The sequence below is a fragment of the Anas acuta genome, chromosome 15, assembly GCF_963932015.1.
Source record: "Anas acuta chromosome 15, bAnaAcu1.1, whole genome shotgun sequence".
Lineage (NCBI taxonomy): Eukaryota > Metazoa > Chordata > Aves > Anseriformes > Anatidae > Anas > Anas acuta.
This window is the reverse complement of record NC_088993.1, coordinates 13,791,697-13,818,551: the sequence shown is the minus strand read 5'-3', so window position 1 is coordinate 13,818,551 and position 26,855 is coordinate 13,791,697. Positions and strand designations below refer to the sequence as shown.

At 40.3% G+C, this 26,855-nt stretch overlaps 2 protein-coding genes across 7 annotated transcripts in view; both read left to right on the top strand.

Annotated features, from left to right (window-relative positions):
- The window catches only part of IQCE (IQ motif containing E), a 33,429-nt gene extending 9,825 nt beyond the window's left edge, over positions 1–23,604 (top strand). For 2 of the 4 annotated variants that reach the window (XM_068699402.1, XM_068699401.1), the window contains exons 12-22: positions 1,007–1,164; positions 1,660–1,715; positions 3,297–3,505; positions 4,300–4,404; positions 5,177–5,279; positions 7,595–7,690; positions 9,066–9,089; positions 10,072–10,185; positions 11,163–11,293; positions 12,025–12,140; positions 14,842–23,604. In XM_068699402.1, the coding sequence (XP_068555503.1) occupies positions 1,007–1,164; positions 1,660–1,715; positions 3,297–3,505; positions 4,300–4,404; positions 5,177–5,279; positions 7,595–7,690; positions 9,066–9,089; positions 10,072–10,185; positions 11,163–11,293; positions 12,025–12,140; positions 14,842–14,987 (1,258 nt within the window). In that variant the 3' untranslated portion in view covers positions 14,988–23,604. Of the gene's footprint in view, positions 1–1,006; positions 1,165–1,659; positions 1,716–3,296; positions 3,506–4,299; positions 4,405–5,176; positions 5,280–7,594; positions 7,691–9,065; positions 9,090–10,071; positions 10,186–11,162; positions 11,294–12,000; positions 12,141–14,841 lie in introns of those variants that run through there. The other 2 variants (XM_068699403.1, XM_068699404.1) reach the window with 2 other exon arrangements.
- An 850-nt stretch (positions 23,605–24,454) lies between these two features.
- Positions 24,455–26,855, top strand: part of TTYH3 (tweety family member 3) — a 78,925-nt gene continuing 76,524 nt past the window's right edge. For 2 of the 3 annotated variants that reach the window (XM_068700001.1, XM_068699999.1), the window contains exon 1: positions 24,455–24,714. In XM_068700001.1, the coding sequence (XP_068556102.1) occupies positions 24,592–24,714 (123 nt within the window). In that variant the 5' untranslated portion in view covers positions 24,455–24,591. The remainder of the gene's footprint in view (positions 24,715–26,855) is intronic. The other variant, XM_068700000.1, reaches the window with a different exon arrangement.

The following is a 26,855-nucleotide window of genomic DNA, read 5'->3' as shown; positions in this document are numbered from 1 at the left end:
TATTTATTTGTTTTCCTGCCTTCCTTTCCTTTGAATTTCCAAAGGTAAATTAGGTATCTTTTTGCTTAGCCTAATTGTAGACTGTCTTCCCCTTCATCTTATAATTATTTCAGCAAATAAGTGATTTAAGGTTCCTTCACAAACTGTTCCGTGATTGTCATTGGCATTTGTCCAAAAGTAAGTCCATTCTTTGTTTTCAGGATATTTCTCACAGTGGTAAGGAACAATTATTTCATCCCACTAGAAATCTGTTTTGTGATCAAACTTTGCAATTTTGAACATCTGGAAGCGGAGTTTCCTTTTATTAGAGAAAAAAAATAAGCAAAATCACTGACATTTAAAGCGTTCTTAACACAGGAAAGCAGACTTTCCCTTTTCTGGTGCCTCTCCCACCACATCAATGTAAGTTATATCCTCCAAATCCATTTCAAATTTCTCATTGATTGAAATGTACCTTAAAGAGATTTCTGAGGGGTTCACAGTTTCGGAACCAGTTTCCTTCATATTAAAGCGTTTATAGTTACATTTATGTGTAAAATACATTTATATGTTGGATTTGAGTTATTTTTCCTGTGTATAGCCTGCACTTCCAATCTCAATCTGCTTGTTGAGTGGGAAAAAAAAGGCAATTCAGTAAACACAGGTTAGCTTCCTGTGCTGAGCAGCTTTTTGTAGAAGTCTCTCCAAAAGCAGTAGATAAGTGTTTTTTAATCTGTGGTCCGTAGATCACTGGTAAAGCATTATATGATTGGTTAACAAAACAAGTAGAAGAATAAATAAATGCAACTCATACAACAGTTGTGAAATTGAGCAAGACAATCTTTATTCTTTTAGGAAAAAGTGTTCAACTCCTCATATCAAGAAAGTTGTGCAATGCTATCAGGGAGGGAGCTGCAACAGTTAAACTAGCCAGCCGACTTGGACAGTGAGGCTGTTCCATTCCTTCTGATGCTGCTTTTTTGTTCTCTGCTTTTAAGTTAACTTTCTGTTCTTGACTCTTTTCAAGTACAGAGGGCAGAGATACCCAAAAACGACTAAAGGCACTGAACGCTGCTGTCCTGAGATTATCCCGGAACATCAAGGAATTACAGGATGAGAATCGGAGTTTGAAAGAAGATCTAGATCATGTAGTGAGCACTTCTCTTGCATCCAATAAAACAAAAAGTAGGTGCTGAAAAGTTGGTGAATGAGGGACGATGGATTTAGGTACATTTGAAAAATGTGTTTGAGAGGGAGGGCAAGATGCGGTAGAAATAAGGGAGATAAGACAAAGGTGGAGATTTGTGACAGGCAGAAGTTGGAATGAGAAGTTTCTTACAATAGTCTCTCCCTTACTTGTGGGGATGCTGCTCCAGTAAGACATTCCTTTATTATTATTCCTGAGAATTCTGGACTGGAATCACTTAAGATTAAGCTTTTGCTGGAAAACTATTTTTATCTGTTGGAAATGGATAAATGTGAATGGTTTATATTGTTTTTTGAGCTAACTGGTATAGGAAGTCAGATATTTCAAGACTGCTTTCTTCTTTTCATTACTGCATCTTTAACGTTGAGTTTCAGTGATCTTTAGGTGGTCTTTTTGTATGGACAGAAGTTTAAAAAAAAAAAAGTTAATTCACTAATACAGTTTCCTGCTTAAAGCTTTGTTTTTGTGTTTAGATTACAGTGACTGGAGCAAGCAGAGGCTGGTGAGGCGGATTTTGGAACTAGAAAAGGTGAGTGATCGTAGTCACATGGCTGTCTTACCTGTCTCCAAGCAGAAAATACAAAACCACTGGCTTGTGCTCATGGCATGTATCAGCATTGTGTATTGTAGCACACACATGTGAACTGATGTCTGCACCGTGTCCCCTTCCTCCCTTTTTTTCTTTTATCAGACTTGAAAGTAAATGCATGTTTTAGAATTAAGTTCTGTTTGATCTTTTCTCATGGCCTAAGTGAAATTGTTTTATGCTAGATTTAATCATAGAATCATAGAATCATAGAATATCCTGAGTTGGAAGGGACCCTTAAGGATCATCAAGTCCAACTCTTGACACCGCACAGGTCTACCCAAGTTCAGACCATGTGACTAAGTGCACAGTCCAATCTCTTCTTAAATTCAGTCAGGCTCGGTGCAGTGACCACTTCCCTGGGGAGCCTGTTCCAGTGTGCAACCACTCTCTCTGTGAAGAACCCCTTCCTGATGTCTAGCCTAAACTTCCCCTGCCTCAGCTTAACTCCATTCCCGCGGGTCCTGTCGCTGGTGTTAATGGAGAAAAGGTCTCCTGCCTCTCAACACCCCCTTACGAGGAAGTTGTAGACTGCGATGAGGTCTCCCCTTAGCCTCCTCTTTTCCAGGCTGAACAGGCCCAGTGCCCTCAGCCGTTCCTCGTACGTCTTCCCCTCCAGGCCTTTCACCATCTTCGTTGCCCTCCTCTGGACACTCTCCAACAGTTTCATGTCCTTTTTATACTGTGGTGCCCAGAACTGCACACAGTACTCAAGGTGGGGCCGCACCAGCGCAGAGTAGAGCGGGACAATCACCTCCCTCGACCTACTAGCGATGCCGTGCTTGATGCACCCCAGGACACGGTTGGCCCTCCTGGCTGCCAGGGCACACTGCCGGCTCATATTCAACTTGTTGTCTACCACGACCCCCAGATCCCTCTCTTCTAGGCTGCTCTCCAGCGTCTCATCGCCCAGTCTGTACGTGCAGCCAGGGTTTCCCCATCCCAGGTGCAGGACCCGGCACTTGCTCTTATTGAACTTCATGCGGTTGGCGATCGCCCAGCTCTCCAACCTATCCAGATCCCTCTGCAAGGCCTTTCCACCCTCATTCGAGTCCACAACTCCTCCAAGTTTGGTGTCATCAGCAAACTTGCTCAAAATGCCTTCTATTCCTACATCCAGATCGTTTATAAAAATATTGAAAAGTACCGGCCCTAAAATGGAGCCTTGAGGGACCCCACTGGTGACCGCCCGCCAGCCTGACGCAGCCCCATTCACCATAACCCTTTGGGCCCTGCCCGTTAGCCAATTGCTCACCCATCGTATGATGTTTTTATTTAGCTTTTTAATTATTATTATTATTATTATTATTATTATTATTATTATTATTATTATTATATATTTTAATAATAATAATTAATAATATTATTTATTATTATAATTAATAATAATATTTTTATTATTATTATTATTTTATTATTATTTAATTATTAATTATTATTATTAATTTTTTTTAGCTATTTAATTTTCCTCTTCTTTTTGCATTTGTGGTATTTTTCTTGTGTATATAAATTTATCCTTTTTAGAAACTAGGTGCCATGGAGAACACAAGGGTATCACCAGCAGATAGTGAGTCATCCCAGTTACTTGCTGTGTCATCTTCACCTTCTGCAGACCTGGATCATCCAGACTCTCAACAGGTAGACCACGTTAAAGAATGCCATCACCTCCGAGGGCTAGTGAAGAAACTGAAGAGTGACAGGAGAGCACTTCAAAATCTCCTACTTAGTAAAGAGTAAGTACAGCGCTTTTTGAAATGTTGTCGCTTTTTGTAGGTAAGAATTATTTGTATTACCTTACAGAACAATGCAATAAGTTCTTCACATTTTCAGAAAGAAGACAAATTTTTAAGGATCTCCTCCTTTTGTCAGAAGCTTTTTCTAGACCTGTTGGTGTTGCAAAATTAAGTTATAGAGGAGGAGGAAAAGTAAGCAAGATGATAGAAACATGCAGAATTTCTCATTTTCCAAAACGTTTTTCACACCATGTCATTTTGCCAGACACAAGTTGAATGGTTATATGCTGCTTTATGCAGCACTTCTTGCATGTATTTTGCTGTAAAATTTTTCCTTTTTTTTTTTTTTGACAAACTTTTTTTTCACTGATCTGCTGCTTTCTACATTTAAGCCTGCCTTCTGCCATGTGATGCCATGTGTCGTCTTTTCTCTCCAGTAAGCAACTGATCTGCAATTTAAAGTGTTTAGACTAGTTTGGTGTGTTAGTGCATGAGGGCAGGCAAGTTAATCTGATCATGAGCAGAGATGTGCACAGAGCTATGTATTCTAATAAGATGCTCTGCCCCCCATGTCAACTCATCTTTGAACAAAAATGTATAGTGAGAGCACACAAAGAGGCCTTCTGGTTCTGAAAAATGTGTTTGCATTTTGCTTTGTTTAAAAGGATAAATTAAATGTTTAGTTACTTTCCAATATTGTTTTATTTATAAGTTTAAACAAAAATACTTGCTTTGTTCATGTGAAATAAGATTTTTTAAAAAGAATTACTTAAATTTTTCTTACACCTGTATAGATTAGATATCAAGCAGTTGCTGCAGGCAAAGGCTGAAGTGGAGTTGGAGCTGCAGAAGTGGAAAAATAAGAAAGAAGAAAAAAGTATGGAAGAACAGACTTCAAGGTATTGTATTCTGTATTAGTAGTTCCTTTCAGAACCAAAAAAAAAAAAAAAGAATAATCTCTTTTGAAGTGTCTCAGAATTCATAGATCATATGAACTGCAGGAAGCTGGGAATTTATTTAATGAAAAATGTTTTGGAGGGATGGAGTATGTTACCAGGGGAGGAATTCTACAGAGTGATTTTAGAGGAAGTAGAAGGCTGAGATGTATAGTAGAAAGAAGAATTAGATTATAATAAAAATGAATGGGAAAAGAAGTGCTATGCTGTGCTTGACACATTTCTTTTTACAAGAAAAAACAACCCTCTTGTATCTTTACCTTACCTTAGCCTATGCTTCTGGACCACTGCCAATATGTCATTCTATGTAGTTCATTTATTTTGTATCACTGTTGGTAATAATCCTGCACAGAGCCGGGGACTGGAAAGTGATTGCATTATCGCTCTGTAAGACAGGACTTTGCTACAGTTTCATATTTATCAGTCATCATTTCAGATCTAGAGGCATTATTAATAGTATCAAGGGTACCATTGTAACCTTGGGCCGCTTTCTTTTTAATTTTAACTTAGGACTATGCTATCACAACTTGAGAATTGATGCTCAGTGTCTGTAACCGTGAGAATATGTATCATGTTATCCTGAGAACAGTTTCCAACTTTGGCCTTTAAAAAAAAAAAAAAAGTAACCCAATTTTATGAAAATAGGTTCAGCATGTTCAAAGCAGGAAAAACAGAAAATTTCTAGCTACAAACATCTCTGCTTTTCCAACCATAGTGAGGAAATCCAGATCCTTACACAGAAAGTTGGGAAATCAGAAGCAACATTGGAGGAAGAAAAGAGTGAAATGACAGAAGATACAATGGAAAAGCTTAATAAGGTACAGAAAAATGTTTTTTTGGTTTTGTTTTGGTTTTTTCATTGCATCTTAGACCGTGCAAATGAAGCTTATAGTCAAAATAGCTGCTAGATCTGTCTTTTCAGAGAAGCATCTTGTTATAGAGACTCTGAATGATGGTTAAGTTGTCTTAATAACCGCCACTGCAACTTAGGGTTTGTTTTTTTGGAGCTACCTTAGTAACTACCTACCTGTTCTGCCATCACTTTTTTTCTTCTTCAGTGGAATATTACAAAAAAGCTCATACTTAAGTATTTTTTGCCTTCCTTCCTTCCTAAGAAGAGGAAAAAATGATACTTGATATTAATTTATATCTTCTTATAACATCTAAGCCCATTAGCTAATTTCAGTCAGATACCGTAGAGGGAGGGAGGTCTTGTAAGTTTTGGAAGTTAAAGATGGACAGACAGGTAAGTGCGCTCTGTCAGACTGACAAAAGACAACAACAACAAAGACCCTTTGCAGTGCTTTTACTCTGACCAGATGATCAATTAGGGCACGTGTGCTGTCCAATCAGAAAATAATCTTTAGCCCTTCTGTTTGCATGGAAGTTGGGCGTTCTTTCATGGGAAGGCTTACCAAACAGAGTACTAATCATGATGAAAACAAAGTTGTTGTTTTTTAGTTTCCCTGCTGATGGGGCACCATACTTAAATAAAACAATTAAAGAAGATGCCAATACAATAAAATAAACTCTTGTCCCTTTTGAAGTTTTTCTAGAGTTGAGATATTCATAATTGGATTCATTTCTGGATTTACTGGTATCTAATATCTGTATTTGTGCAGCCCTTAATCCTTCTGGCCAGTCTTAAATAGGCCTGTGTACTCAATTGTGTGTTTTTTTTTTTTTTCCATGAAATATGCATGAACTTGATATCTTTGCAATCTTCTGTCCCTTTGCCAAATGTTGTTGTAGCTGGTCAATGGAGATGAGTGGGCTCTGACAGAAATGCTTTCAGGTGCAGGGTGGTCATGTTAATCTCATTTCACTAAAAACTAGCTGAGAAGTATTACTGGGGATTTTGGTTATTTGTACTTTAAAATTAATACACCCTGAAATTACAGGTAATATGAAAGTATAAATAAAAATGTCCATAAGCTTACGAGGGTACTATTTTTGATAATACCGTGCAATTCTGTAGGAATTTGGGTTAGATTTTTTTGTGTTGTAGGCTGATGGATGCTAGATGATGTTTTGAATACCAAGTAACATGTTTTTAAAAACAGCCAATGAACAGCCCCTTTTTTTTCTTCTGCAGGCTATGTATATTCTTGGCCAGTAACCATCTATTTATTGAAATGTTCCCATTATTTGTAATTATCACTAAGTTCCTACCAATTTTTCATTTTAATAGTAGGTTGTCATTTTTAATATAACATGATCCATTTGCTAAGCTTAAGCCTGTAACTCAGTATTTTAAAGGTTATAAATAAATCCCTCTTACAGAATCAAGAGGCTTTTTTCAGACTCTGTAAAATCTCTTGTTCCTCTACTTAGAATTTTACACCAACTGATTAGTCTTTTAAAATTGCAGTTATAACTTCTGCTTGGCAAGTGAAGTAGAATGATTAGTATGGGTATGATACTTAGGGATCAAAAAGATCAGATGGCCAGAGGTGGTACATGCAATCACACCTCTGGAGAAATAACTGGAACAAAATCTTGTTTTGTTCTTGGTTTCTCTTTTTTTTTTTTTCCTAATTAACTAAGGTCTTCAAGACAGAAAAGTAGAGTTTTATCAATTTACACAAGCTTGCTTTCTTGTCAGTGTCACGTGATGGCCAACACAACACATCAGCAAACTTAAAAAGATGATTGTGGGGTCTCACCTATCAGGAAGAGACTTGAGAGAGCTCCTAGGTTAATTAATATTAGTGGAGAAAAATTGTAAAATTAGGTACTCTGCCATTTGTTCTCAGTCTGTCAATAACAGATGCACAAAAAAAAAAAAATTCTTATCAACAAAGCATTGGTTTCCACTGTGGGAATTCTTACTGCTATAGTAATGCATAGTAAAGTAGAAGTGTGTGTAAATGAAAACCTTTTTGTTCCCATGCTCAGCTAACTGCAAAAATGGGGGCAGGAATGTGTTTTCCATTAAGTCATCTTGATGATGAACTTGAACGTGAGCAGTATTCAGAGCTCAGGTTTTCCCCTTTAACTTTCTTCTACCCAGTAGGCAGGTTGAATGTTTAAAAACTCAGGTTACAACTGACTGAGAAAATTCAACACTGATTTCCCCTTGCAGAATTCTAACTAATCTTTAGGGTACTAAGCCAAAGATTCTTCTTCTCAGTCCTCACCAGTCTGCACGGTTAAAGGCGAAGAAGATCATAGGAAGGAACAAGCAGCCAAATGCATTCAAAGGTGGTGGAAGTTGTACCAAAACAAGGTGAGAGTCCCCTTTCAGGAAGCAATGAGGACACCCACTTCTGCATTTTACTCTTGTTTCAGAATCTAGAGTAACCTGCTGCTGGGCTCCAGGAACTACAACAGTGCTTCCCAGTTCTTTACCACCATCATCTCTTCCACCACTTTTTTTTTTTCCAATTTCTCCCTGCTGCTGCTTTTGCCTTTTTCCTCTAGAACCCTGTTTCTGCTGTGAGAAGGACAGTTTCTAAATGGGGAAGTCTGGGTGAGAAACTAAAGGGAGCTGTAGCAGCTCTCCCTTGATAGTGTTGCCTCCTTGGATCATCTTCTCATGGAGTTCCTGCCTGCTGCATCTTGGCAACTGTGTTAGTACTGGAGCAGAGCCCAAGCTAATAAGCACAATGTATTGCTGATGTGTCCAGCATCACTAACATGCCTCATAGAAGATGAAAAGTTCCTTTCTGGGATCTAATGCCTGTAACACCAATGCAAGCTTTCATGATAACTGTTTGACCTTCTTCCTGAATGCTCTTTTGAAGGATAGATTTAGGGCTTTGGCTAACTTTCCAACTGAGGCTACAGGTAAACTACACGATAGCTAAAGCTAGAGTAAGGGGTAAGAGTCCTAAATGTATTGAATTATTTTTCTTATTATTTCAACTGTTCACTAAAGTATTATTGGAATATTTTTCAAGCTATTGAAACTACTTGTTAAATCAAATTTAAAAAAAACAAAAACAAAACCAAACAAAAACACAAGCAAACATTCTTTGTAGTTAAAAATCATTCCCCCTTGTCATGTCATTATCTGACTAAGCAAAAAGTTGCTCTCCATCTTTTTTATAAGCTCCCTTTAATATTGAAAAATTGCAATGAGGTCACCCCACAGCCTTCTCTTCTTTTGGCTGAACATCCCCAGCTCTCCCAGCCTTTCTTCCTAGGAGAATATGAAGGGTCCATGTTATGGAGTCCATCCCTGAGGGGCAAACTACTCCAGCACAGGTTTCCTGTGGGCAGTACCCTTATAGTAAAGAATTTCTTCTGAATAGCTAAGTCTACCCTCTTTAAACCTATTACCCCTTGACCTATTACTACAGTCCCTGATAAAGAGCCCCTCTCCAACTTTCTTGTAGGCTTCCTCTAGGTACTGAAAGGCTGCTGTAAGGTCTCCCCAGAACCTTTTCTTTTCCAGGCTGAACAGCCCTCATACCTGATGCCAAAAAGCTATTTTCAAAGATAGAACTTCTTTTTCTCAAGCTTGCGTTTTGAGTTTGGGTTTTCAGGGTGGGTGGTAGAACACATATTTTCTTTGTGTGTTTGTTGGGAAAAATTTGGAAAATACTTGTTAGATAAAATGTATATGTTTCTGGTGTTAACTTAGGCATTTTCCATTTCAGAAAGAAGAAATTGCACTGTATGAGGTGAGTATTTTTATGATACCAAACAAAGCAGTGAATCCCATTTAACTTGTATAAAAGCATAAGCAAATAACTTTTTTTTTTTTATTATTATTTTTAAGGAGGTTTTATTGTGAGATGAGCTTTGGTACTGAGACTTTGTTTTTCGGCTGGTAGTGTTCACCTTTTGGTCTCAAGTTTTCTATATGTTTTTCATTTTCACTATTAAGAATCGTCAGAAAGATTTCAAGTAGGAATTTGAAGCCTTTCCTAAGGAGAAATACCGCAGAGTGTTCTGAAGAAATTGACTTTGTGACAATTTAGTCACTTTTCTATCAGTGTTTTGCATAAACATTGCACATTTTGGTTAAACTGTTTTTCAAATTGCACAACATAGCATCTTTAACTTGCTTTTTCCAGAAAATTAGGAAGTCATATTTTCAGACATTAGAACAAATTTTATGTGATACAAATATGCTGTGTTACAACTAGATGCTTTTTGTTGATTAGAATCTAGTAAAACCCGAGTAAAAAATCTGTATCAAAATCTGCAACTTGTACATTCAGCATAATCACTGCAGTGGTCTGCCAGGCTTGACTTGATTTCTGGTCAAACCAGAGCATCACAGAGCCTGCTGCGGAGACAGCATGTAACATGGGAATGGGATGTTTCTCTATTTGTGAAATATAGGCTAGTGCTGGTGGCCAGAAATTAATTGCTTTTAATAGGATCAATCATGAACACCTCTTAGACTGAATTTAAACCCTGAAGGTGCATGTCTATGGGTATTTTATCCCCCGTGCTGGGGATTCTCTGGACTGTGGCACAGTGTCAGTGAAGTAGATGGGTGAGATCGCTTAAACCTAAAAAATGTCAAGACATCAGTATCCATTGCACAGGGAAAAGTTATTATACTCTTGTGCCTTTTCCCTCTGGACTTTTGTTTTATTTTGTAGGTGCCATCTTCCAAGGGAGCTAATGTTTCTTTCTTTCTTTCAATGCTAGGCAGTTGTTGTGCTTCAGGCAGCTTTCAGAGGACATTTAGCGCGACAGAAACTGTTACTGAATAGTGGGATGCATGATGCAAAACCTCACAACACGCATAGCCTTGGAAAAACGGTAATTGGTATCCAGTAATTCCATTCTTTTTAGTTTTCTATGTGAGGTACTATACTTCCACACTTAATTCTCCATGTCACACAGTAGAATTATTTTAATGCACTGGTTAGCAGCACCATTGTAATTCCAGAAGGATAACAAATGAATTCCCTAGCTTTACTTTCTGTCTTCTTTAGTTCACAGAAGTAGAGTTGTAATTTCACTGTGTTATGGACTGTACCTAAATGTCCTGTGTTTTTTGTTGTTTTGTTCGAGTTTTCTGATTCTTCCATTAGCTAGTAGCATAAATTTTAACTCATTAATTTGGAATGTGATTGGAAACTGCACTTATACTCATGTTTGTTGAGTCATAGTAGTAATAGGCAAACCTTTGTCACTGAAATTCAGAAATAAGGATTTAGAGATCTTTGGCTTAAAAAGTAACCTTGCATGTGGCTCGCTCTGCTAAAGACTTTGCAGTATCTTAGTCATGTCAAACGTGCTCCAGATATCTCAGCACTTATCAACTAAATTTTTTTTCTTCTGTAAATCATTTGCCAGCTTACATGAACAACCTTTTGGCCTTTAGCAGGCTAAAATTAATTTGGAATTTTCCATGCAAGTTGTCCATGTGGTCGCACTTTGAATGCAATTTTATATAAATAGGCCAAATGCGATAGGACTGAATACTTTTGCTTGATACAAGCAGAAAGCATATCCATCATGAAGGTTGCCTTACCTTGTTTGACTTTAGGTGGTTTTCTTCCTGGGAAATAAATGAACTTTCCTTGCAGGTATCTAGTCTCATTAATTGAATGCAGGTGCTTCAAAGCTTGTACGACAGTCAGATTTGCATTGCTGCTTATAGAACCATAAAGACTGCAGACCAAAAGACAGGAATGTTTGTTCCCCTGCAGTTTTCAAAATCAGGAGTAAAATTGTCAAAGCTTCTGTCAGTTTCTAAAAGGTCAGTTCTCTTTGATCTGATTACTCTGCAGAACTCCTGTATGTCTCGTGTGTCAAACTCTTTGAGCTCATCTTCTGACTGTGAGGAGAAAGAGGAGACTGTGACATTCATCCAGTCCATTTTCAGGGCTCACTTAGCACGTGCTGTACTGCTTGAGGAGAGGTAAGTGACAAATAGACTTTTTTTTTTTTTTTTCGCGATACGTAGAAGCAAAACTGTGCTTATTACAGGCAAGGAGTAATTTTTGAATGGGATTTTAGTGTGGGTTCCTTGGCAGAGAAAGAGAACAGGGCCATTGTTCAAACACACAAAAGAGCTTTCTCATGAGTAAAATGCTGTGGGTATGCAACTAAAGAGGTTTCTTGCTGCAGCAGTAATCTTCCTATATCTTGTTGCATGTTTGCTATAGAGATGAGGGAAAGCGGAGGAAAATAATTACTTTTTGGAGAAAAAAAATTATACACAGTTGCTATCGAACTCAGTGCTGCTACATTAGCTTAATTTAAATGAGTCTGAAGCTCTGACGCGTAAAAGTTAAGGATTATGTGGAATAGGAACAGGGAAGAGCTAGAATACAATCTTGTATTCAGTCTACTGGCTTAACTCAGGAAGAACATGGCAATTTGCTTACTACTTAGGTTTGTTGTGACTGCCTTGGAAAATACTTTTTCTCTTCAGGGTTTACTGCACCAGAAATTTTTAATATTCGTTCCTATGGTTACAAGGCGAGTTACATAGTTTTCACCTCACATGTGTGACCCAGTTCACTTCTTCAAAAGATGCACTTTTACCTCTTTGGTGCTAGTAACACAATAAACTTTTCTGTATGCATTCTGAAGACAAACTGCAATTCCTGTTTTGTACTATAGGCTATGCAATGTGTAATTTTGCAGACCCTTTGTGTCCAGTGCAACAAGTGAGAAAGCAGATTCTGCTGTCTACATTACAGAGAAGAAACCAGTCTCAGCAGTACTCCAGAGAACTCCTCCAGTCATCATGTCACCTCTTGGTAATCTCATTTCCTTCTGTGTTCAAAAGTATGTGGGGTTTGAGTAAGTGCAGACATAATTTGACAGAGCGTCTGCACATACGCACGCATTTACATGCATACTTGCACTCTGCATTTACTCTTTTAATTTGATAACATGTTCCTTGTACGGGCATATTTTCAAATGAAAGATCAAGTCTTTGACAACGTCAGTACCAGCTTCCTCGCAGTGCTTTGCCTGTTTGTCAAAACTGCAGATTGGATGATCTCTTTCTGTGGTCAATAGTAATTATTTAAGGAACATGGTGTTCCTCTGTATTGCCTTTCTACTTCCGCTTCAATCCCCCACCCCCTGCCCTGTAGCTGTAATATGGTACTTTCCGTTGTCTACAGCTTGCAGCCCACAACATAAGTTGAATGAGTTTTCACCTTGCTGACTTAGTTTCTGATGGGGACAGACATCTGGTAAAAATGAACCATTCTAGTCAGTCATTTGTATTTAGTCATGTTTTTCATCAGTCCTTAGTTGCTGTATTAAGGGGAAAATTGGAGTTGTAGGTAGCCCTGCCAGCTAGCACTGCTGTGGTATAAACTGGGAAAATGTCTTTGTCTTTTATGGCTGATATTCAGTTTTTCCTTCTTGAATTTTGCTTGCTGCTTCTGAGAAAATGGAGTTAAAGCCAAAGAGGCTTCTAAGAGGATGTTAGAAGTACTGAGCAGGAAAAGCAAAACAATGATGTAGATAATACAAGCTTAGACATGCAGCTTCAAAGGAGTTAAAAACAAGCTAAAGAAAGCTGGTAAATAAAATAATAAAATAAAAATATCCTGAGCAGGATATTTTAGGTTTTGTGGACCAGTTGGAGAAAAAGCAACTTTGAGGGTGACCTGAAAAACATTAGTTTGTTGTTGTCAGTGAAAAGCTGACAGTCCCTGCAGACTTGTGCAGAAACAGAGCATGCCGTAAGCAGCTCAGGCTGTTCCTCTAAGATATGAGATGGGGAATAAGCCAGATTTACAAGGGCTGCAAATACAGAGATTACCCTTCAGTGAAGGAGAATGTTTGTAAGAAAGTTCATTGTATTCCATATTCAGAAGCACCTTCTACTACTTTGTGAAGGAGTCCCTAAGACTTGCTTCTGAAGATGTTACAGAGTAACTTTTAGTTATGTCTGGTAACAGTATCCAGAAAAGAATCCTGGCAGCTTCCTGTTTCGCTTGGGCTCTACTGCAGTAGTCTTTGTTGGTACACTCAGTCTAAACTCAGAGTAAATCAATTGTGAAATTCTGCCCAAAGAGAAAAAAATTTTTTTAAATGAAAAAAATAGACTTAAAAAAAAAAAGCTTTGTGCGTCTGAAGAAGTATTTCTAAGACCTAGAGAAAGTGCTGTAAAATGAGGCTAGTCTGGTAGGTGCAGTAGTCTGACCATTAGAATAGTACTGATAGGGAGGGCACTGTCACTACCTACCTGTGAAGTCTCCAAAGGTGATTGTAGGTGATGATGACAATAAAATGATGAGTGAAGAAATTCTGGAAGAACTGATGCAGAGAAGAATTTCACTTAACTAGAAAGTAATGTTTCTTTTCTTCTGTAGGTTGAGGTCAATGTAACAGTCTCCTGCATTCCTTGTTTTCATTCACAGACTCTGTCTGTCACCCTTTTTCTATTTCTGGGCTTGTTGTGCTTTCTTTATTCCACATTACAGTTGCTCTGTATGCCTCTTCCATACCAGCAGGTTTTTTCTTTGTCAGAAACCTCTCATTTCATTATGAAGCCCATGGCATGTTTGTTCTTCCCAAGTAAGATTTTCTGTGTGCCCTCTGTTGTCTTTTCTATTCCAGTGTCAAACTCTCAGCATATGGCCTCAAGTGTGTTTACTTTTTGTACTGCAGGTCATCTTGATTTATTTTCCTTTTGTCTGGGAGATAGTCTTTTTCAGAGAACTGATATTTGAAGCTGAAAAATAGGTGAAGTTGAGGAGAAGATATTGTCCTAGCAGGTATTAATAGCTGTAATCATTAAGTTCACAGATCTCTTGTAGAGGGGATAGAAGCCGCTGTTCCTGCTCATCAGATGTAAGGGGCCTCATGTATCTGACTTCTCCCTCTGATTTTCCAGTTCTTACTGGAATCATTAGGATTCTGTTTATTCCATAAACATTTCTTCAAATTGGAATTGAGTTGCATAGAACCAATAGAACTCACTGTCTTTAAGGCAGTACAGCATGTGAACAATATTTGTGGTATTTTATAGATATAAGAATGAAAGACATTGTCACTCACAGCTTTCATCTTATTTCTCACTGTTTTCCCTTTTCTCTATCTATACTTGACTGAACTTTTCATTATGACCTTCCTGCTTAAGCTTGCTTGGGTCAACTTTTCCTTTTCTGGCCTTCTAATAAATATTTATTTTTATGGCCTGAGATAGTTTCAGTATCAAATTGCTTCACTTTTTGACGTGTAACCACTTGCAAAGATTAAAAGACAATAAGACAAATCATGCGTGGTCAGGATGTCAACTTACCACTTGGTATGCATGTTCTTTCGTTAAAGAGGAAAGGGTAATAGTTGCAAGCGGAAAAAGATAGATGAGAGCTATTCATAACTGTAAGCAATTCTGGAAACTTGATGGCTCAGAGAACATTACGCTTCCCACAAGGGCTTGTTTTTATCAGCGTTGTTTATTGATGCCCTTGTTTCCTTTTGCAGTTATTTCAGCCAGGTCTTCTGAGAAGCAATCACAGCCCACTCTCTCTCTGTCTGTGGATGAAGCTCACTCAGATGATTCAGATGATATTGTCATCGTTTCTCCATTGTTACGGATGAAGAAGAACTCCACCCACTTTTGTAACGGGCCCCGATGATCTTGAATTATTTGATTCACAAACAAAAATATTTCTACGAAGGTAAAGCATAGCAAAGAGGAAAAGGAGGAGTATTAGCCTGCAGTTGTCATTATTTCAGATGTAAATGAATAATTGTTTGATATGTCTGACTACATGGCTAAAAGCCTCTGACTGTCCATTATGCTTATCCTTCTGGTATGGAGAGTTTGAATTTTAAAAAAGACTAAAACAAAACAATGTTTTCTCTCACAGATTCAAATATCAATTTTAAATGAAAGCAATAGAGACTTAAAATATTTCATGTCAAACAAAGTCTTGTTTCAGGTTGGCTGAAATACTTTGTTTAATCAGAAAGTGAAAAATAACTTGGCTCCGTTTTTCAGCTTGTGTATGTGAAGGGGAACAGCTTGTATGTGCTACAAGGTCCTCTCTATTTAAAATTTTTATAGTGTCATATTGTAATATGGTGTTTTTTTTCTTTTTACACTAAACATTTAAAGTCTATGCAGACCAATAAAGGCTTCAAGGAAATCAATTCTGTGTCATAGGGCTACTCTAGGCCTACTGTGGCTGCATGGTTTCCTTTATTTATTGCTTTTTCCAAACGTGCTAGCTATAATATGTATAGCACTTTTGTATTTGAAATGTCTAATCATGTAATCACTTTTTTTTATATTTGTCAGAGAAGGGTGTAATAGCAGGAGTGTTCTATGAAGGATGCCCTTGTGACTGCTTTTTCTGCTCACGTATCAGTGAGTGGAGTGGAGTATGCAGGGTCATCTCTAAGAAGTGCAAACATTTGACAGAGAAGATATAGAATCATAGAATCACAGAATATCCTGAGTTGGAAGGGACCCTTAAGGATCATCAAGTCCAACTCTTGACACCGCACAGGTCTACCCAAAAGTTCAGACCATGTGACTAAGTGCACAGTCCAATCTCTTCTTAAATTCAGTCAGGCTCGGTGCAGTGACCACTTCCCTGGGGAGCCTGTTCCAGTGTGCATATGTTGCTTTATGTTCTGTTTTAGCTTACATTACTTGACTGAAACTTTGACTAACTAGATTGCTCATATGTTGAGTACTAAGAGATTTTAAGTCCAATTTTGCTCTGCTGTTGATCTCTCTTCTCAGCACTGCATTTGTATGCGTGCACATCAGCAGTATATGCTGCAAGTGCACCGTGAGACCAGTTACAGGCTGGGAGAGGGGTCACAAGGGACAGCCATCTTCTGTCATCAGGTAGAGCTATGAGGCTTACTGCTGGAAAGCCTGAGCACTACCCACTCTGTTCTGAGGGATGTAGATTGGGATGAGCAACATATTCAGACCCATGTAGCTTGAACAGAAGCAGAAGGTTGGCTTATAATAGATAATGAGACTACATCCAGAACAAACACTATTTGACAATGTCTTTAGCAGGCTCCATGAAAGGACCAGTGACATAATGGACTGTGGACAATATGATCAGAGGAGTCTTTCCAAATCTTTTACACAAACTGTACCTCTTCTTGCTGGAAGGAGGAGCTTTTAGTCCAGACTATTGTTCCAGTACCTTCAAAGGCATGAAAATGCCTTTGTATGAAAGGTGAACTGGGTAAATCATGTGATATTTACTGGAAGTAGAATTTCATTTTGCAAACAGCAAAGTTTTTTTAGAGACTCTAATGGTTCTTTGTCATCAAGGAATAATAAAGTCACCTGTAAACAGAAAGCATGCTTTTAAATAGAAGATTTTTATCACCTTTTCCCTCTTCTTTTTTTTAAATTAAAAATCAGTCACCGCTGTTTTGCAGAATACTAATAAGCCAGAGCTGTCTCAGTTCTCTGATTTCAATGAAGCACTATCTGAGCTTATCATAGTTCATGCCAATACTTGCAGCCAAAGGAAACTGGATGGCTGCAGCACAATGCAGCTGATTTCATTTAATCCCATCAGTGGAAATGCTGCCTTTGCTTTTTCCAAAGGCAGTTTTGGGAGCTCTCCATACCCAAAGCAGTCTGAAGAATGTCATTTATACTTGTGTTGGGTAAATTTTTCCTGCTGGTAGTTTGGTCACATGACTGTCATCTGCAGCAAGGATAAATATATATAAAATAAAAGGGATAAAATCCTCTCAGTAGAAGCTTAGACTGTTTCCCTCTTTTTCTGAAAGTCAGGTTATAAAAGAGTAATTTTGCTAAATAGAAGCAGAGCTGTATTGAGTTGCTTATGTATAATATTTCAAGTCTGTAACTGTGACTATGTCATGGATACCTCCAGAGAGAGTAACTAGAGCTGAGGACTCTGACACATCAAGGAGAAAGTATGTAGTGTACGTCAGGACCAAGACTGATACAAAATACCTACCTAACTGTTACCCTTTAGGGAAATACTTGGACAGAAAATATGATGAAGATGACATTTACTTTACTGTACCATAACAAAGAACAGATATGAAAGTATCAAGAAGATACAGAGTAGAAAGACTTCTGTTTTAACTGGGCATACAACTAGCAGCAGAGTAGCTGAGTTCCAGAATAAAAGAGAGAGAGTTGCTTGGTGTGACCCAAAGTCATAGACAGACAGAAGGGTGAAAAGGAGCAAACGCCTTCTGAGGTTAATGAAAATGTCTTTAGAGCTTCCTAAATTCAATTCAATCTGACAACCATTAAAAACAAATAAATCTGATACCTAATTGGGCAGGCTTCAAACACATAACTTTGTTTGAAAGATAACTATATGCTCACAGGATATAGAAAGTTTGGTTTAGTACACTAGAAAGAGAAACCTCTGCAGCATTAATAGCCTTTAATGTTTTTTCATTATATGCTGTAATGGAATGTGTTGAAAGGAGTATTAATTGACACTGTAGGTTTCATTCTGTGGCTGTCTGAATGCCAGCCGTTGTAAATCTGGGGAGAGGTACGGAGCAATGAAGGAAGAAAAAATTAATTTCAGAGGAAATGGCATTTTTCTTTTCTTTGACTCAACGGAAAGCTGAGGACAGTAAAAATCTGTGTGGCTGAAACCAGCCAGGATATAGGCCCTATAAAAACACTCAGCTTCATTTTAAAACAAACAAACAAAAAATGTTTTCTGTACAAGGTACTGGTAACCTTGTAGGGCCATCAAGGTCCTGAATTAAAATGAAATTCCGCTGTAAGCTACCTAATAGCACACTTTCCATCCTGCTGATACACAAGTTCTATATGGGATAATGCTGCCTACTTGAAAACGTTTGCTGTTTACCTACTGTTTAGTTAGGAATCATGTGAATATAGAGATCTGACTTTTATGGGATGTGATCTCTCTTGATCTCTTTCTGTCCTTAAGTGCCTATGCCTGTAAATTTTTATTGCACCATCAAGACCTGAAAAATATAACGTTTCCTACGTAGCTATACAAATAATCCCTACACAGGCAACTTTTTATGCAGTTGTAATGGAGTAGTATCAATTTTGGTGTATATATAAGAAAGCCATTGATTTTTATGATCATTTTAATAATTAGAACTGTGCAAATCTTGTATGTAAGTTACTTTGGGATTTTTAAAATGTTGAAATAATTGCAGTGTATTTTCTCCTGACTATTGAACTTTCAAATTAAGTTCAAGCTTGTAAATTAATTGTTCATGCATTCCTGCTGCAGTTGCTGTGCTTGTATTGCTACTCCAGCCTCTGCTGCTTGTTCCTGTGTTTTCACTTTGCACCTAGGCTGACCTTTTACCTCAGGCTGTTTTGCTGAGCCAGTCCTGAGTAAGTCCAGTTTCCTCCATTCTGCAAGACAGGTAATGAGGCTGGTAAAAAGTTAACTCTTAAACACGTAGGGTGTGAATTTCCTCTTAATATAAGTTTAAAGTCCTCCCATCGGTAGGGTGAACAATGCTCTTGACCAAATCCTAGTGCAATTGCCAGCAGTGATGGGCTCTTGCTTTCAGTCTTGGTTTCTGGTACTTGATTCGAGAGGAAATCTGTCACGTGTTTCTAAAACTAAAAGCCATACTATTGCCTCAAATATGTGTGGCTTTGTGCAGAGTACAGCAAGTTTCATTTATGTCTATTGTGCTGCTTGCTTGCTGGTTGTAACAGTCATAGCAACCAGTTATTAAACCAGTGAAATGTGAGTAATAAAATAATTAAAAAAACCTGTGATGATTGTTCCAATTAATCTGCCAGGGGGAGTGGAGGGCAAACAGATGTGCATAAGGCGCATTGGCTGTTGCTTACATGTGGCCTTTAGCATTCATTCTGTCCTCACTGTGCTTGAAGGAATAGCCTTGAACAGCAAGTGTTGCTATGTTCTTGTTAACTAAACTCTGTTGTATTCCACTGATTAAGTTGTACCCTGCTCCTCTTGCCCTTTCCACTGTCTGGCTGTCCTAATGACTTTTTTAAACTCTGAGAGCATATGTATTCTACATCTGTTCTGATCTCCAGGAAAGTGTTCATGTTGTTCCCCGCACTGGGGCTCTGTATAAACAAAACTTCCTCCCTCAAGATGTTGCTCAGATTGTAACAGCTCCCCTACTAGTTGGTAGATTTCTTGCCAGTGTGCCTCAGAAGACACTTCACACTGGGTGTCACATAAGCCCCTTTAGGGCTTCTATTCTTGATAGTATGAACAGATGTGTCATAAAAACTTGATGCCCAAAATGATCTGAAAAGAACCAGGAGGGACATCGTGCCTGTTGTAAGGGGCTGTATTATCTCTCTTCCTATCAGCCAGATCATACCACACCTGAGTCTTGCTCTTCTGCCCCACCTTGGTTTATCAGTTCTGCAGAATGATCTTCTGTTTCAGTAATGCAGTGGAGCTTGCAAGTCTTTCCTGTAATATAAGTTTAGAAATAATATACTGTAAGATCTGCCACTTGATTACAGTGCAGCTGTAAAAAAAAAAAAAAAAAAAAAAAAAAAAAAAAAAACCTGCTTAAATGGCCTCTAGTTGTCTGCATAGAGAATTAGAATAGCATTAAATAAACTGGAGGATTGACCATGAATGCTTGCAATTCAAGTTCTAACGTCCTGTACAAACATTAGTTTAGCGTTGTCGTTATCTAGCAATGATCCTTATTTATATCTCACACAAATTATGGCAAAGCCTATTTATCTAACCTGGAAATATTTCCTAAACAGGCTCTCTGTAATTTACATGGACTTGTCAGTTTCTTCCTCCTCTTGGCAGATACTTAATAGCCAGGTATGGCATTTCTATGCTAGTAAACCTTCATTATTATACAAAATGTACTAGAATGTTATGAAGAAATATCTTAAATAATTAAACAGAAACTGACTGACAAAACAAAGTGCAATTTGAGCTGTGTTATTCTTTCTTTTTTATATTCACTTACTTGCTAATTTGCTGAACTTACCAAACTGCACTGGGTCTCACTGTGATTAGAGAGAATTTGCCAAGTTCCTTTGTAATTGTTTCTTTGCAATTAACTAAATAATAGAATGTTCTGTGTGTAGCTCTCTGGGGAAAGGAAAGGAGCGGGCAGGTGCAATAGGATTTCCACATCTTCCACCCATTTCCCTCAATCTCACAAACTATAAAAAGGCCAGTAGAACATGAGAGAAAGGGAGTATTGCCTCAGGACTGGAAATGACAGAATTAACCTTTTCATACGATTTCTTTGAGTTTGCTTAAAGCTTTTTATGTTGGCTCTGGTTGTGGCTATTCTTTGTTTAAACCCAAAAGTCCCTAGGAGGACTTCAGAGGAAAGTAATGAAGATCCAAATGTACATTCCCTTCTCCACTCTGGGGAAATACCTCAAGAGGGGAGGAGAACTCAGCTGGGAAGAGCCCTGGCAGCGTGGCTTTGCTGGGAAGAGCGAAGGCTGTGGACTGAGCTGTCAAGGGGGCAGTGAAATCTGAGGGGGGCTGCAGAGCAGCCCTGGCTTTATTTCCTTTGACTTTCCATAGAAAAAATACAGAGGAAGCCCTGGGAAGGGAGGAAGGGTAATCTTGATCGAGGCACAGTCTAGCTCAGTGGGAAGGAAGCATGACTTGATGTAAGGGCAGAGCTTACGGAGCAGCAGAGGCAAGCAGGGCTGAGGTGGTGTTTAACAGTAGCAGCTGAGTGCTCAGACACGTTTGTCTCGCTGACCTCCCTCTGACTGCCCGTAATTTAGCCCCTAGTCTCGAGAGGGTAACTCATCCATCTGCTGGCACTTGAAATTCAAACTTTTTTTTTAAATCTGCATTGTTGGTTAAAACCTTTCATAACACATATTAGGTCTGACAGTCAGGGGAAGACTCCTCGCTTCACGGTATATTAAAATCTGAATTATTTCATCTCATAGTGAATAAAAAGAGCCAGGGGTTTGGGATTACTGTTACAAAACGTGCTCTCATTGCACAAGTAGGAGTGTCTGAAGTCAGAGGGAAGCTTCTGAAGCATGGAAAAAGATAGATTTGCTAGTAATGTTTTCTCAGACTGCCTGATGGCCTCAAGGGGAGAGGGGTCAGCAGTGGTTGCCTTAATTTTGGAGGTTTAAACTATTCTTTCCATGTTCATTTTCTTTAATTTTGAGCACCTCATTTGCATATTTTGTCCAGTGATTCTCTAGCAAAGCCACTGTCAAAGCAAGTTAGCGAATGCTAATGTGGCTCTTAGGGTTACTTTTCAGCAGGATTGCCATCTAGCAAGCTGACATTTGCAGTTTGTTTTGGTTGATTGTAGAACTGCTTTCTATGCAAGGGTGATTTAGTGTTAGCTTTTATTCCTGGGATCTCAACAGCAGTGGCTTGTTTGTTCATTTTGCTTTGGCAAAACAGAGAGCACCTATTTGTGTGGGGAGGGGAAAAGGCAGCTGTAATCTAAACATGAAAGCCTTGATAGCTGTTTTGTTGTCATGTAATCGAGAATTACCTGAACAGGACTGAGTGAGAGATGCTAGACATCTAAGAAATGCAAACACTGCTTCCTGATGTGGTACAATAGTATGAAGCGCCCTTTCTACCATGAAAGTATGGCTAGAGCTAGATCCCATGGATTGTCTCATTCCTACTTTGCTGAACTTGTTTTCTTCTTTTTCTTATTTTCCCATATCATTATAAATAATAGTGGGGGAGAAATTAAAACTGTTGATGCCTCTGTTTCTCTCTAATCCCAAATCCTCATTCTACTATAATTTAATCCAGTTGTCTCTGCAGCAAATGACCGTGAGAGAGGCATGCACACGAGCGCTGCAAAGCCTGGTCCCTTTCCCATTTACCCCGCCCCCATACGGCGCCTCAGACTGCTGTGCTGATGGGCTGGTGCTTACACCCCCATTTAATAGTATCCAGCTTTTCCTGTGATTTGTTCCAAAACATTTTGTTCTGTTTGATTTATATCAGTGCTGTCAACTGAGATCTCCGTGTTGAGTGGCTGCTGCATCTGCTTCTATTCCATGTCCATCATATTGCTGACAAAGGTACTTGGGCTTGCAGCCTGGTGGGGTTTTTCTATCCAGAGGCCTGTGGCAGCAGTAACATCTGTAGGACAGATTCCAGCCCTGAGTGTTTTAGTGCCGAATTGCATAAACTCTGTGGCGTAAGTGGTTTACGCGGAGAGAGCCCTTGCTCGGAGTGAGGTCTCCCAGCTCCTTGTGTTAGAGTTGTTTGAACTGGAGGTGAAATATGTTAGATCATTGGGCTTTAAAGTAATTTATTCCCCATCCTTGTTGGCACGGTGAAAAAGGAGGGGGGAAAAAAGGGAACAAAATAAAATTGGCTGCTGATCTCCTGTCCTTCTGCGAAGAAGTGAGAACTCTTCTTGCAGAAGGCTGGAGGGAGTTGAGGTCTTCTATCTCATACCCTTGTATATCTTGTACTTGTGCACATACTGCGTGGCTGTGAACTCTGACGTGTGTCTTAGTGCTATTTGTGAACGATAAGATTTCGTTTTAGCAATGTTGATAAAACTCATATGAAAATCTTGTCCTAGTCAAAAACTATTAAAGTTGATGTTATAGTTCAGAACATCAGCAGAAGTATGTTTATTTTATCCTTATATATTAAATAGCACCTTTTAGCTTTTTGGTGTCCTTATTTATAAAATGCATCTGTAAGAACAGTGTAGAGTGTAAACTCCTAGCTGCATCTAGGGAATGTAATAAAATTGTACTTGCAAAAGAGGCATCTCTATAATCTTTACTGACCTGCCACCAGTTAGGAGAAAAAAAAGCAGTTAGTATTATCCTTTTTTTTTTTTTTCTTTTATCATTTATTTCTTACAAATGGGATGCACAGCACTCCAGTATTTTGTATTTTTTCCTGGGTCATAAAAGTTTCTTGTTCTAATAGGGATACTTTAGATGAGAGTTTCTCAAACGTTGATATGTGAGATGTTTGCTTGAAGTCTGTTAGGAGGCTTTTTCCACTTTTCAAATCCAAGTTGCGTGAAGTGGTATTTACAATACATTGTTTTCAGATTTTCAAATCTGCAGGTGAATTGCGCTGCCTCAGAGCTGTGACGGGGAAAGTGTGGTTCACATAACCATGTGGAGAGAGCTGGGCTGCAGCACGTACTTACAGCAAGAACGAAAATATTGGATCATTTCCTTGTAAAAGAAAACAAATATTTTTATACCTTTCCGTCATAATAGGAACAATGCAATCTTTGTAACAAAGCAAATGAATTTGTGATTGCTGCTGCTTACTGTTACTTTTTTTTTTGTTGTTTTACAAAGCTCTCCTCAGGTTATCCAGAGTGTTTATGTACTTACTCGTTTCTGACACATCCCCCCAAGAGGGTGTGCACGTATTTTTTAACTTTAATACTGCGAATAGTTCTGTTCTGTTTGGAAAATATACGAACATACTTTCTCGTCTGGTTGGTGTGTAGTCCTTGGGAAAGCCGTAATGTCTGAAGGGCTCTGGGGAGAGCACAACGCCGGCACTGCTGTGTTGTGCACAACCCTGTTGTGTTGTGCAGGAAGCAACTGTTATCGCTCCCATACCTGGGTGTTGAATTCAGGGCTGATTTATGTGGTCATCCAGCCACCCTGCTCCCTCCACGTCCCGTGGAAGCTAATGAGGCAACGTAATTGGCTTTGGGTCAGCGGCTGGAAGAGGCCAAGCCTTTGTCTGAAGAGAGAATGGTGAAAACTAAAGGAGGCCGAGTGCCTAATGTCTGCGTGGACTGGGCATGCTTGGAACTGTCACAAAGAGCTTTTAGCCGCGGCTGTACCTCAAAAAAACTTGCCCTGATTTGGGGGGAAAAGCACAAACACAGGGAGCGAGCAGCGGGGGCCCCGTGTTCCCCTCAGCGCCCCCCAGGCTTGCGGGGGCCGGGGGCTCCGTGAGGGGCTGCGGGCAGAGCCGGGAACTTCTGGGGGGGTTCCCCCCTTCCTCAGCCAGCCCTAGGGCTCCCGGCCTCGGCGTTTTGGGGTCGTTTTCGGGGTCTCTTATAGGCGGTCCTGGGCCGGGAGCGGGGCGGAGCGCGGCGGTGCCAATGGGAGCGGGCGGGCGGCGCCAGGCGCGGAGGCGGTGGAGCCTCCTCGGCGAACAAAGAGGGAGCGAGCCCGGAGCCGGCCATGAGGGGCCGCCGGCCGGCGGGGAGAGGGTGAAGAGAGCGGGGGGGGAGGGCTCCATGGCCGGCGGGTCGGGGTGAGGAGAGGCCGGTGAGGGGAGGCTGAGGCTGAGGCGAGGCATGGCGGGCGTCAGCTACTCGCCGCCCTGGTGGGTGAGCCTGCTGCACCGCCTGCCGCACCTCAGCCTGCGCTGGGAGCTCACCTCCGCCGATTTTCGCCCGCAAGACGCCGAGTACCAGCAGGTGAGGGCCCCCTGAGGGGGTTGGGGGTGAGGGGGGCCGGGAGGAAGAGGAGGAGGAGGAAGGAGGGGGCGCCGTGCCGGCGGTGGGCTGCGGGCTGCGCGCCTGGGGGCTGCCTCTCCTCCACCCCGCCGGCTCGGGGCAGCTCCTGCCGGTCTCGCTCGGAGCCCAAATTCCTCCGGGAGAGGTAAAAAAGAGCCGAAAAGGGATGTAGGGGAGCCCCACAGGCAGCCCTGGCCCGGGGGGCCCCGGTGGAGAGGAGGAGAGCCACGGGAAGATCAGTGCACAGCGCGATGCTCGCAGAGCGCTCGTGTGCTGCTGCTTTTATTTTTCTTTATTTATTTTTTTTTGTGTGCTGCGTGCCGTGCTTGGTTGGCTAGCCACCTAATTAAAACGATTACGGAGGGAATTTGTGTGCTCCAACAGCTGTGTGCTCTGCTGTCGCCTTGGAGCAGAGCTGCAGTGGCTCCGCTGCCTCGCTGTGCCATGGGCTCTGGGGCTGGGAACACCATTTTGCTTTTTGGAACATGCAGTGTCCTGTGTCTGCAGCCCTTATGCTAACATCAGGGGAAAGGCTGGGGCAGCTCAACAGCTCTCCTTCATCCCAGAAGCGTAAGGGGTTGGCAGTGCTGTACAAAGCAGTGAGCTTTGGCTTTTTGTTGTGAAGAGAAGAACAGTTGTGTGGGCTGAAGCTAGAGTGCAATGTGAGCAAGGTGTCTGGAGAGCGATGGGTAGATGCTAAGAAGCTTCTTTAAACCAATAAACAAGACAGGCTTTTGACCCAACTCGAGTGTTTGGGGTGTCAATTTATCAATTCGCTTTAGTTCCCATGGCTTAGCAGGGTTCAAGATGGCCACACACAGATGTAACACCGCACAGCAGCTTAGCTGGATTTCCATGACCTCAGAGGGTAGCTGCCTTTACAGCAGGCGACACGAGATGCTGAAGAGCAGAAGTTCAGAGTTCATGCAAGGATGTTCCTGGGAGCGTATTGTCACGAAGCGAGCGCTGGCTGACCTGTGAATGGACAGCCGACGCACCGGTTTTCACTCAAAATCGCTTAAAAACGTTTCTCTGGGGTTGTGTTCATTTCTCAGATAATCTTTCTACTGTAATCACATTCAGGCTTCTGCTTCTCCCCTCCTCTGTGTTTGCTTCCCCTTCCATGATGACATTAAGGACTTCTCGCACAGCAGTGGATGGCCTCTTAAGTCTTAACATCAGCTCGAAAGAAAATGTCTTATCAAATCCCAAACCGACCGTCTGGATTACTGAAGCGCCTGTCTTCAAGAGAATGATTTGAATAGCAGCTTTACTGATTTCAGCGTCGGTGAGGGGTAGCAAATAGGCTCCAGTAATGCAGGCGGTGTTATCTGTGCTGTTGGTTATATAACAAAGCTGCTGTGGCTCTGCAAGTTAGCTCTGGAGTTTGTAGCCACATAGATTAATTCTAATGCAGTGAAACTTATTCCAGGACTGGGAACTGTAATGCTAGATGTTCTCTCATGCTTTAAATTGTTCTGAATTCTAGCTTTTTCCATTAGCTTTGTTATGAATTTGCAGCTCTTGCTGTGTTTGCAGCCTGTGCTGGCACAGTTTCCCTGTTTCTTTAGGCACATTTCATGTTTAGGAGCCAAAATTGTACAAAGTCCTGAAAATAACTAAGTCAATTTTTTGATTTAAATCCTGTTTATTGTTCTTTTCTTTGGAAGTCTCATGAGGTGGCACAAATTGTGCGTGGATTTGTTTTCAATTCCATTCGTGGTTGATGCCCTTGTTCTGTAGTGTAAACTGTGAAGCTGCACGCTGGATTTGAGGTCAATGGGGGATGCTAGCTGGGAGTGTGTGGGAATGGGAAAGGACAGAGCGTCCCTAGCTGCAGTAAGGAAGGATTACCCTTACCAAACTGAAAATACCTTCAAGTTTCCATGACTTCAAGACATAGGGTAGTTAGGCTGTTGTCATAAAGAGGCACACAGTAGGGCACAGTGTCCGTTCTCACTCTGATGTGTTATGAGGAAGGAAGCAACGTGTGCCTTCTGATTCTTCACTGGTTCTAGGGAAAAGAGAACAAAACGTGAAAAAGAAAACATGAGATACAACAGCTTGGATTTGAGTGCTGTAATGTCACTTGTTGAAGTGCC